Source organism: Rutilus rutilus (assembly GCF_951802725.1).
Source record: "Rutilus rutilus genome assembly, chromosome: 13".
Lineage (NCBI taxonomy): Eukaryota > Metazoa > Chordata > Actinopteri > Cypriniformes > Leuciscidae > Rutilus > Rutilus rutilus.
This window is the reverse complement of record NC_140218.1, coordinates 31,407,343-31,420,038: the sequence shown is the minus strand read 5'-3', so window position 1 is coordinate 31,420,038 and position 12,696 is coordinate 31,407,343. Positions and strand designations below refer to the sequence as shown.

The following is a 12,696-nucleotide window of genomic DNA, read 5'->3' as shown; positions in this document are numbered from 1 at the left end:
TCCAAACAAATGCTAAATAACAGAACTTTAGTGTAAAATTTTGCATATTGTGATCCAACACCGGTTATTACACTCAATATTTTAGCAACAAACCAAAATAACCCCCAAAATCCATGCGCTGCATCTGAGGTATTAGCCTGCACTTCTAAATTTATGTTGTTAATTTTCACCTCACGGCGGCCTGAGCGTCTGCCTCGTCTAAATTAAGATCTCTCCGTCTGCCAATGAAGCTTCACGGATCTCTGTCACGGTGAAACAGTCTAGTGCTAAAGCTTCAGTGTGTGTCTGCATGTGCACACACTGTATATCACAATCACATCAGCTAACAGTTAACACACTGAGTTCACTGCAGTCGCACAAGCAAAGCATGACATGTCCACTATATACATCTAATTCAGTTCAGAATTCATATAGAAGTTGATAGAAAGCAGCTCGGATCTTGTTGCGATCTGTTTAAACGTTTGCCTGAATGTGATAAGCTAAGCAGCATTTAAGTCAATATACAATACTTTGTCTGTTAAACCTATTACATCTTTGTCTCAGATGTAAATTCATTTCAGGGGCTTTTCTTCACGCTGCAGATTGAAATATAACAAAATAAATAAGCATCCGGTACACCTGTCACTTATAACTGCCCATATACTGATAATTTATTATAAACTTTTTTTTTTATAAATATGTCAATACACAGTCTGCTATTAAAGTGTTTTCATTTCAAGATCTCATACGAAACTCTCTGCTGGGAGCACTTTATACAACAACTTCCATTACGTTATATAATGCAGATCATTAGGCAATTATTTTAGTTGCAAAGGTTTGAAACTTTGATCCAAATATGTTCATATAGGTGAGAGCGGGGCTAGTTGTCACAGGATGTCTATTTCAGTAATTAAAAGGTTTTGTGTCAAAAGTCTAGATGCACAATTATTATTATTTTTCTCTCTAAGTTTTATATGTTGGATTCAGACACAGTTCAATTTTCTTTTTTTTCTTTTTTTTGTTTATCCTTCAAACAAAAAAATCCAGTACCATCTTATTTTGCAATAGATGTTGGTAACAAGTGAAAACACACACACACTTGCTGTAGTTGTTTTGTGTTTCAAAATGACTATTTCAGTTTTGCTGCAAGGCATACACTGCTATTAACTATTAAATTAACTTCCAAAAATAATCCACCCTGAAATATTCCCTGGAATAAAAACTAGCCTCGGGAAGAACTAGCCTACTGATCTGCATTGCATAATGGTTTGAAAGTCATTAGAAAGTGTTACCCAAAGTTCATTGCACATATTTAAACAGTTTCACCAGTGAGATCTTCATACACAGACACGGGCTACATGAGTAAATATTTGATGATGATGATGCTGTATCCTAAGGCGTTGTCTACTGTAACACACCATATACGCGGCACGAAACGCGACGCGACTACATCGCGGCTGTAAATCCCGTCGCGTCGCGTCGCTTGCAGCGTGGATGGAGTGAGCGCAGCTGATTCTCATTAAAAGGACTAATAGAATAAATAATAAAGCGGTTAAAAAAAAAGTAGTCACAGTCTTCTCTGAGCATACCAGACTTTGTAAAGCATGCATTAGAGAATCTGCATTATTTCAGAAGCTGTCAAACGCTCCATTCACAGACCTGTTTTTCAGCGGCTGACTCTTCAGCTCGTAATACGTTTTAGGCTCTTCGTGAAATTCATCTTCGACTTCAAAGTCGGCCACGATCCCCGATTCCGACTGCATTTTCAAAGTTGTCAACTTTCGTCCGCTCCCAGGTGGAAAATAATACGTCAGTTCAGAGCCGTGCTTTCAGACGCACGAAGTGCCACTGCCAGCCACCGTGATGTCAAGCTGTCAGTCACTCAGAGTCAGTCCCTCGCGCGCTCCAGTAGTCCGCTAGTCGCGCTCTGTAGTCCGTTAACTGCCTCGACTGGTTAACTGCGAATGCAGCCAAATTAAGCGTGGAACTACAAATCCCAGGAATGAAGAGTCGACGACAGCCTTGTGTCAGCATCTTTTCATTGGCTGGCGCGCGAAAAGGGGGCGTTACCCTAACATCAACGTTTTTGACTTTGCCACACAATTTTTAAAAAAATATTTTTTATGAACTAACATTTTACTTGCTAAATTATCATTTACATTTCATTAGATTTGTTTTCATTCACCGCAGATAATCTGCCTTTTTTTCTTTAAATAAATAAATAAACGTAGTTTACTTACAGTACAATCAATGCCCGCGCGATGGCAGTATAATCAAATCATTGAAATAACATCGTCACATTTCAACGCAAGTATTTTACTTCATACAGTCTGATAACTGGCACCTGGAACATATTTGGTACGGCTATATCAGTCTCATTATTCTACCTGAATCAGAGTTTTATTTTACTTTAGCTTTGTGCATCTTAAACATAAACAACATTTGTAACACAATGAAAAGTAAAAGTGTTGTTCTTCAAGTGGAAAAATAGTCATTTCTCAGAAGATTTACAGTAAGGATCTATTGCTGTAGGCTGGTTTCAGTTCAGAGTCAGACTATCAGGGTGGAAATTAAATGACTTGAAATGAGAAACATTAGAGAGAGTAACTTTCACATTCTCCACAAAGGATGACGAGGAGAAATGTGTGAAAGTTCAAATAGGCCTAGTAGTGTTAGCCTTAATTCAACAAAACAAAAGAAACTTTCAACATACTGTGTACTCAAAGACGAACAACACTAGACAATGAGGAACTGAAAAAGAGGACACATAGGCTACACAAGATAACGAACTCGATATTAAACAGGTGTGAGAACTTAATCAAAAACGATGGTGACAAATGAAGAGCAGGAACATAGGAACAAAGAGAAGCGAACTCAGGGTGGGTTTACACCTTACACACAGACAACAATGTGCTAAAAACAGATTTTTCGCATGACAACGTCAAACTGATCCCCGTTCACACGGATCCACGAAAAACAATTAAAAATGCTGTATTATTCATGCCAGGCCAGTAGTTGGCGATGTCACTTTCTAAAGAAACGTCTATAGACTGAACACATAATAGGCTACACATGCGCATGACGTCACTGTTTTCACAAATTCATGTTTTTGTAGTTTACAAGGAGACGATAACAGTGTCGTTTTCAAAACCGTGCACTTTGAAACCCATTTTTAAAAGTTTGCGTTTAAATGAACGGCCAAAGCGCATAAAACCATATTAGTTTTTTGTTGAAACCGGTGTTGTCTGTTGTGTAAAAAGTCCAATATTAAAACAAAGGTAAAACCCATATACTGCTATAATACACCCATAGTACTCGCAAAATGATAAAATAGGAAAAACATTTCCTTAATGTCTTCTCTAACGTTCACATAACAATGAAAAAACATTTTAAAAAACGGGACATTTGATTGTTTTGAGAACATTCAGATATAACGTTTTCATAACTTAATGGGAACGATAACAGAACGTGCTTAGAACACATTTTTGTTCGCCGGGATTATACAGTGTGGGTATAATTCTTCCGGTTGGAATGAACATGAGCTTCTCCTTCAGTGCAGATGGTGTTTGTGTGTGTTTTGTGTGGAGGGTGAAGGGGGGACCCCATGGGCATTCACACAGTGGGCACTGAGAAGATGGATGCAAATAAACCAGGCCCTTTGTTCAGATGTTTGGGATATTACTGTCAAGCCCCAGAGCCTGAGCCTCTATTCAATCCAGTTTTGCTGTACATGGACGAACCTTTAAAGAACCTTTCAGCAGTTGTGCTGCATAATCTACTGTATACATGAAGAGTAATGACTTTGAATTACAGTCGCTCAAAGAAGAGCCGAGACATCACATTTGTAGAGGAGGCGCCTTGACTACAGGTTCAATAATGCTAATGTATCTTCACCTAGTGTCTGCCTGGGTTTGATTTAATTAGCATGAAAAAGATTTTCTAATCGCGACTTTACTTTGATCGAAAAGTGATTTGAAACATTGGATTAGGGCATGTTACACATATCATGTATAATTACTGCCTAATAATATGTAAATACATCTACAAAATAGGCTAGTTAATATGCTAGTTCAGTAACTCTGTAGTCTTACTTATGTAATGTTAACATGTAAAAGTGTTGTTTGAACGATTGTGCTAATTAATCCGCACATATCCGAAGTTAATATCACCTCTTTTCTATTGAATGATTAATTAAACGATTAATTGAATTAATTAGCATATACTAAGGCATTCATTCCAGCTAAAATATGTTCTAAGAATGTTTTGAAAAAGTTCCCATTAAATTATGAAGACGTTGTTTCTTAATGTTCTCTGATCGATCAAAACGTCCAGTTTCTTTTAAATGTTTTCATGTAACATTCACAGGAACGTTATACTTTTGAATGTTCTCTGCACGTTATGAAAGTAGTAACATTTAAAAAAACATTAGACGAATGTCCAACTAAAACGTTTCAGAAAAAGTTCCATAAACAATGTATAAATAACGTTTTTGTGGCAACATTTTGAGAACATTATATCTGTTGTCTTTCTATTTCTTATGGTTTGGTCATATAGCATTAGCGATAGCCTATTTCTGCGAATTTTGATACCAAAAAAAAGGTCATTGTTCATTGGCAGTGCAGTGAGGTATGAAGCACTGCTCACACAGATCTACGCGTGACCAACTTGAAAATGAGCTAAATCTGAGTGGGGAACTTGTTCGCCCTTAAGGTTGATTTATACTTCTGCGTCGGACCTACGCCGTAGCCTCTACGCATCGGTTTCCATTTATACTTCTGTGTCGTTGTCCGCGTTGAGGTGCAATTACACGTGCAGAGGGAGCATGCAAAACCCGAGGGAGGGGTTCTAGCAGACCAATCACAACGCTTGCAGTTCGCGTAGAATTGTCCACTGGTGATTCTTATGGAAGTTGAGCTTTACGCTCGTGCGGTGCATTGTGGGATTGACAGCGGACTGGAGAAAGCGTTGAGAGCGGCCGAGAGCGGCAGAAGTCTAGGCAGTTCCCGATTCTAAAATCGGGAGGCTCTTCGTGAAAAATAGAGGTGGGCAGCCAATGGCTGTGAGGCATTTGGAAACAAAGTTTGCCTATTTCCAAATCGTGTGCATCTCTAGGACACGTACATCACGGAGACGTCTATTTGATGTGCGTGTTTACATCTGGAAGACGTATTTTTTAGAGTGTTAGCTTATCTGCAACACGTCTATAGGACGTTTCCTGTCAGATGTCAAATAGACGTTTAGAAGATGTCTTTAAAATGTTTATCATTTAGATTAGAATGTATGTAAAACTGACATCTTAAAGGTATAGCGGAGGATTTTCCCGAATTTTAGAAAAGAACCGCCCTCTCCACTTTTTGAAAAAATGTACATGCGCAACACTCTACCTGCTCCCGAGAGGGAACGCCTATTAAACGAGATAGCATGCACAAGCTAATCATAGCTTACATTAACTTTTACTAGCAGTGATTTTAAATGGATTTCTCCAAATAGCATGCCAAACTTTACCTGTCGAGTAGAAACTTCGCAACTGAGGCATCAGTGGGAAGCCCAACCTGTGTTTTGAGCACACGCCATCGTGTGAATCGTGTGCACGAGCACGTACGACGGCCTTACGTAAACATATCACCAGAATGATTGACACTAGGAGGACCAATAGTCTTGATGATCCACCCGGAAAAAGAAAATCCTCCGCTATACCTTTAAAGACGACGTCTATCAGATGTTAGTAAACAGCAGATGCTTTCCAGATGAAGTGATCTTTAACAGACATCTTGCAGACGTACGTGTGCTTTCTGGATCGTGTGTTGAAAAAAAAAAAAAAATAGATTAAACACTTGCTACAGACACACGGTAGACTACACCCGAAAGCGGAGCGTTGTCAGCGGCACTGAGCGGAGTTTTGCCGCTGTAATGGAGACGCACCGTTACACGAAACTCCCAAACATGCGGATTCTGGGTTTTACCCTAGAAATTTCGTCGAGCAACCGTCACTTTTATAGCACTAATAGCCTAGTACGAATCGTCGAATCGAGTCATTGAATTTAGGCTAAATGATTTTTTGCATTAATTATCAATTATTAGCCTAACTGCTATAACAATAGGCTATGATTAATGAACATTGAATGTATTCAAATTCCCTGCAGCATGATATAGCGATAATACGTATTGTCAGTGCAGCGGAAGCTGTATGTATGTCTCTCTCACACACACACACACACACACACTTGACACTACCGTGGGTATGAGCGAGCGTGTGCGCGCGCTGGCCCGTGTGCGCGCAGATAACGGCATGGCCCCGGCCCGTGTCTTTGTAGCCGGTGAAGGGAAGGCGTGGTGAGTGTCTGATCACTGAACGAACTGATGAGGGAAAGAAGCAGATGTGCGGCGGTACACCCGACAGCGAGCGTGTGAACTGAACGGAAACGCCCTTATAGACCGAGGTAAGATTTATTCGCTCATGTATCGCTCAAATGAGTCGCTTTTGTATTATTTGTCGCTTTTTCGTCTGTTACTCGGCTTTGACAACAGGCTGCATCAGAGCACGTGAAACACGATGGATTAACCGGACATTGCTCGTTTGATATTTCTAAATTAAGAGGGTTTACGCAGATTTTCGCATTTATTCTGCAAAATGACAGTGATTTTGAGCCAGCATATATGTTTATTTTAATTTTATTTTAAAGGCAATAGAAAGGTGGGATCTGTAATTGACCATTCATCTCAGCATTGATAAGAGAAGAATAATGAATCTCATATGGCCACTATCCTGTTGAAGCATCTTTGTGAACTGTGAGGTACAATTTCTACATTATATTGACAATGTAGGCAGGCAGCCAGGCTTTCACAAGCTCTTGGTCAATGTGTCCAGTGCTTTTCTAGTCATTTCTGAAGATAGACATCACAGACATAGAGGATTGCAAAATTTATATTTCCTCTTTGATGAGGACATAAATGACATGAGATAATGTCATTATATATTTTTTTACAAATATCATTAAATAAATATAAATGCACATTTATATGGTTTCTACTTGTGCAATAGGCAAGAGTGTGATTTATATTATATTACACTACAATCAAATCACTTAAACTGCAATCAAAGATATGTGTGTCTGTTGCTGATATGCCCGATAGCTTTGAATTGACTGAAATTGAGCTTGTTATTTGTTGATAATCATCTATATCATGGTGTTTTTAAATTCTGTTCGTGACACAATAATGCTTGGTGCAAGTTTAGTAAATTAATTTCTCATTGGAAAGGCATGCCTCTGGTGACATTTCTGCCAAATTAAATTATTTTGCTACTTGCACGTTTCTCAACACTTTTGAAGTAATATGTCTAATGAGTGACTGGCACTATAAACGCACGTTCAGTTTTATCTGAAACAGATGAACGTGGATCTGGCAATGTTTTATTACACTGCTTGTTGTACGTGTCAGGGCAGTTTGGAAATGAAATCTCCAGTGAGTGGCACCAAGAGGTTAATGCTCTATTGCTTTTGAAAATAATGTACCACTTAAACTAAACCCTACACTACACAGTGTTAACAAAACCAAACGTGAGATAAAAACGCATTTGATGAAAGCCAGCATGCCATTTTAGCTTGTTTCTGCAAGCCTGTGAGCTCATTTATCATGACTCGTGTTTCACTGGATTCGTACCTGTCCACATTGCAAGTGCTACCAGGTGAGCTACCGATCAAGTTTACTAGCCCAACATAACCAGCCCAACATATGGAGCTGGTTATGTGACTCATACATCAAAATTTATTAGTTTATAAATATTGCAAAATGATAACGTAGTATTGTGCAATTAACCAATGAAAATAAGAAGATCATAAATGGATAATCTGCCCATGTATTCATAATTTGTGTAAACTGGAATAAAATTTGGCAGTTTTGTGCCATAGTGTTCATTTCAGCTGGAAACTGCAATTGAATGTACTGTATTGGTTCGGCATTTTTGGAGTTTTGCCGGTAGAGGCACGTTTCACCAATGAGCCTGTATTGTTTTTTTGTTTGCTTGTTTGTTTGTTTATGGAAGATTGTTTCCGCCACTGAATAAAAAGTAAAAAATGTAGTTGTGACTTTTTATCTCACATTTTTGACTTTTTTTTCTCTGAATTTACATCTTGCAAAAGTGCAAGTTATGAAGTCAGAATTTTGAGATAAAAACTCGCAATTCTGAGAAAAAAAGTCAGTCTTTTTTACCTCAGAATTGGACTTTATAACTCGCAATAGCAAGTTTATATCTCACAATTCTGAGAAAAGAAGTCAGAATAGCAATTATAAAGTCAGCATTGCAAGATAAAAAGTCACAATTATCTTTTAAATTGTTTAATTCCTTGGCAGAAACAAGCTTCCATAGTTTGTGAACTCTTACTTTTAGAAGCTAATACAATAAAACCATTGGCGGTCTTGTTATTTCTAAGGTTGCTTTTGCAGTGTACTGTTGCTGTACAGTCTATACACTTTCTTTACCTTTTTCTATTTTACTACCAATTTTTGTTTATTGGCTTCAGGATTTTGAGATATTTTTGGGGGAGCAGACAGGGCACTGATGTTTGCAGGACTCCAGCTCATTCATATTCGAAGTTTTACCTGAAAGTAAAATAAGGTCATGCAGCTGAAGGAATATTTGCATCCCTGTATTTGCATGCCATGCTGTATGTGCTCCAAAAAGGGTTTATGCTTACTAAAAGCATACATTTGAAATCATGCTGTTAAAGTGTGTTCAATTAGAATTTGGCAAATACAACAAACATTGACTGTAAAACTAACAGCTGTACCAATAGCATTGCACAAACCTAATGAGGGTTTTAAGTTTGGCCTCATCCCTCGCTTTTTTAAATAGCCAACACACTTTAGTTTAAATCACAGCTATGATCCATGGTTTGCTGATGCCAGTCAGAGGCAGCCATTGTTATCGGGAGGAGACGTTCTCGTTCAAGAAAGTATTTTATTGGACAACAACTTGGATACGCCCGTGAGTGCAACATGATGTCATCAATATTTTATGTCTGTTTTCATGTAATCGGATGGCTGTAAATATAAAGCAGTTAAAAAAGTTAACTTTTAGGAATTCAGTAGCATTTTGACGACCTTAAAACTGAACATAAACAAAAATTCTCATTCGAATCTCATTCGAGCCCCTTCACATGTTTTTATTGCTTTTTTGTTTTCCTCTTATCTCTCTCAGGAAAAGACTCTTTGATGTACAGCTAGCCTGTCAGCCTTGTAAACAGGAACTGGTAGTTAAAGGACAGTCTTTGGAAGTGGAAATAAGCTGCCAGCATCTTCCACCGTCTTTTCTGTGAGAAGCAACTGCAGGAACTCATGTTCAGGAAAGTCCTGTCACAAACAGACATCAGCTAATTTTAAAGTGCCCCTATTACGCTATTTTAAAGTCTATTCTAAACTTCTACAACATGTTTACATGCATCAAATGTCAAAAAACGGTTTCATTTTCTCATAATACATTTGCACATCACCACATTTTTCAATGATTCTCAAACGACTCAATGGATGAATCAGTCTCTTTAAATCCCTCCTTTCCGCGAGCTACTCTGCTCTGATTGGCCAGACAGCTCAGTGTGTTGTGATTGTTTTACCGCGTACAGCGTGCGTGTCGAAAACAAAAACGGCCATTGCCATAACTGAACGCCAGCTCCATCCGGAGGCTTCCTACAGCTCAGCGACTGGACACTGTAAACTAAAGACAGTTACGAACAATGATGTTGAATTTACCATATCAATCTGAGCGCGAGTCCGATGATGAGACGTTGGAAGAATTAATTATTCAACCCGAACCTCCATCGCAAGACGACTCGAGCAGGACGTTTCTCAGTGATACACTACTCAGTTTGAGGTACATTATGAGATGTTGCAACTGTAATTCCTCACCATCAGCATTAACAAGAGTACAGTGTGTCTATCAACAAACCCATGTGTATATTTCTAATTTATTGCGGTGCTCATGCAGGAACTGTATCATAATGGCGCATACTGTACGTTAGCCGAGCTCTAGCGTGGATGACTGATGTAAAACGTTGGTAAAACAAATCTTGCTCCATCCTTTATCTTTACCCAAAGTAGTGAGAATGACAGACACTCTGCATTAATAGACACAGTTTTAGGTAATAGTGGTCCACAACTGAAGTATTTCAGTAAAACAAATAAAAATGTACACAATATAAAACACAAAACTAAGTATTTTGAACACCGGTAGAAAATATATATATATACATCAGTCATACTTATAGGTTGTGATTCTGAGGAGCAAATTGGTCCAAATTAACTGGGTACTACTGACCCATCTTTCTAGAGCAAGTGTTTTGCAAATCCTGCATTGAACTCCTAGATTTGAGAAGCAGTCTTCAGTAAAATGAAAGGAACACAGCAAAAGTTTGGGATTACACTGCTGTGGTTTCGTGGTAAAGATGAATTTTAACCACTGATTCTTCACAGCCTCATACTTCGGATGTGAAAATAAACCGAATTTACTTTTCCGGCGGAGAGCACAGCGTCTTGACGACATGATATCCACATGAACGAGCTACAGCAAGATGTCCTGTCCACGCGAAATGTAGGCGGGCATTGTGCAAATGTAAATGAAAATAGATTTGAACTCAAAACGACTCGTTTGAGCGGTTCAGAGTCAACTCTTTCTTTTGAGATAAACTAACTTTATTTATGAAGCACTTTCAGCTTTACAACTTTGCAGACTGTTTACATTCACATACAGCTACATTACACACTGCATGAAAGGTCATTTAAAAAAAATCCATAATACGGGCACTTTAAACGCTAATTAAGAAGACATATCGCTCATTGTTTCTGCATTGGTTGGCCCTCTGATGATAACAGCAAGTCAGTGGAAGTGACAGTGGTTTTCCATGACAGTACATTATCACATCCTTTTCACTAGTAGCACATTACTTTGTGTAAAACGTTTCGCACAGATTACGTTCAAGGTGCTTTTATGTACAACTTTAGCTAGATGACCTGGTGTCTGAGCTTAGCTATTTTTAGTTCAGTGTCATTTCTCTTTTCCATCTTATGAAAGCTTCTTGAAAGCTCTGCTTCTCTCAACTCTTCTCTTGTTAACTGGCTGTTTGATGCCTCTGAGCTTCATAGCTGGCAGGTACAGTATCTCCACTGATAATCCTCAAGAAAGGCAGATTCAACACACAGGGGAGGAAGTATTTTCACCAAACTACAAGTTAGAAACAAACAAGTTATATTATACACAAAGAAAACAAAGGACCATGAAAGGAATTGTTGACCTACAAATGAAAAGTCCGGCATTGTTTAGTCTTAAAAATATTGTTACCCATATGAATTTGAACATGATTTTGAGTCAGTTCTTTACAGTCAGTCTGTTGATCCAGTTCACAAAACTGGTTGAAGTTGCTGTAAGTTGACTGATTCAGGTTTGGTATGACATACTCTACCGGTCAAGAGTTTGGGATCTGTACGATTTTTTATGTTTTTGAAAGAAGTAAAAAAAATGTTAAATCAGAAATACAGTACAAACAATAATAATGTGAAATATTATTACAAATTTAAAATAACTGTGAATATATTATAAAAAGTAAGTTATTCCTGTGATCATAGCTGAATTTTCAGCATCATTACTCCAGTCTTCAGTGTCACATGATCCTTCAGAAATCATTCTAATATGATGATTTGATGCTCAAGAAACATTTCTGATTATTATCAATGTTGAAATTAGTTTTGCTAATTAATATTTTTATGGATTCTTTGATGAATAGAACAAAGCAGGAGAATAAAAGACACAAGATTGCATTGTGACACCATAGTTTCTTGACAATTAAGGATATTTTTATGTTGTAATGACAATGAGATTATTTGCATTACAGTATTTACAACTTTGGAGGGAAATGTGAATAATGATAATGAAACTATTGCAAAACAAATTTAATGGCGTTAAAAAAGGCTTCATTTTTTGTATGGAAAATATAATTTATAACTTTTTTATATATATATTTTATATTACCTACATGATAATCACCATTTAACAGAGCCTACATCAATTGAAATCAAAGCATTTTGTTCCCAGTTCCCATGTGAATAACAAACTGACCAAGTTCTCACAATCGTGGATGACCTCAGAAGAGAAGGATGGTGTTTTGAAGAAACATCTGGCCATCGGATCTGAGTTTGCTGGTTTTAACTGATTGTAGTAGCACCACTGACCTTCAGAATACAGAATGAACTACATGTCTAACAGCTACTGTTTAGACTATGAGCTGCAGGTGGATTTATTGAAGTCCCCGAGGGCTGCAAACATATGTAATCTCTTGCCCAAGCAGCTGGCAGACAGACACACAACTCTAATCACCCATAGGATATGAGCTGCCGGCGGGACAGTGTGTGTGTGTGTGTGTGTGTGTGTGTGTGTGTAAGAGGTGTGTGTAATCAGTCTAGAGCTGGATCCTGTGACATGATATCGACCAAAGACAGTGGCCTACCCTCCCATATCTGAATGAGGACCTGTACAGTGGACTTTAACTGTAGTAAAATGAATGCAGAGTCTGTTTTCTCCCTTCCTGGCGTCCTTCGGCTAGCGTTACAGTATATGATCATGCTATCTGGGTTTGTGAGTGGGTCCGCATTTAGGCCTGTCCTACGATCAGCTGCGCTCACCTCCACGTGCTTCTCTTTGGGAGGCTGATGGGCATGACGTGCAAAACA

The 12,696-nt window shown here is 38.3% G+C and overlaps 2 protein-coding genes across 2 annotated transcripts in view; one reads left to right on the top strand and one right to left on the bottom strand.

Annotated features, from left to right (window-relative positions):
- mitfb (melanocyte inducing transcription factor b) overlaps positions 1-1,983 on the bottom strand; it is a 52,826-nt gene extending 50,843 nt beyond the window's left edge. Inside the window, exon 1 of the mRNA XM_084427902.1 lies at positions 1,639-1,983. Coding sequence (XP_084284028.1) covers positions 1,639-1,742 — 104 coding nt within the window. The 5' untranslated portion in view covers positions 1,743-1,983. The remainder of the gene's footprint in view (positions 1-1,638) is intronic.
- Positions 1,984-6,128: 4,145 nt separating this feature from the next.
- The window catches only part of frmd4bb (FERM domain containing 4Bb), a 67,008-nt gene continuing 60,440 nt past the window's right edge, over positions 6,129-12,696 (top strand). The window contains exon 1 of the mRNA XM_084427476.1: positions 6,129-6,419. The gene's annotated coding sequence lies outside the window, so the exon portion shown is untranslated. The remainder of the gene's footprint in view (positions 6,420-12,696) is intronic.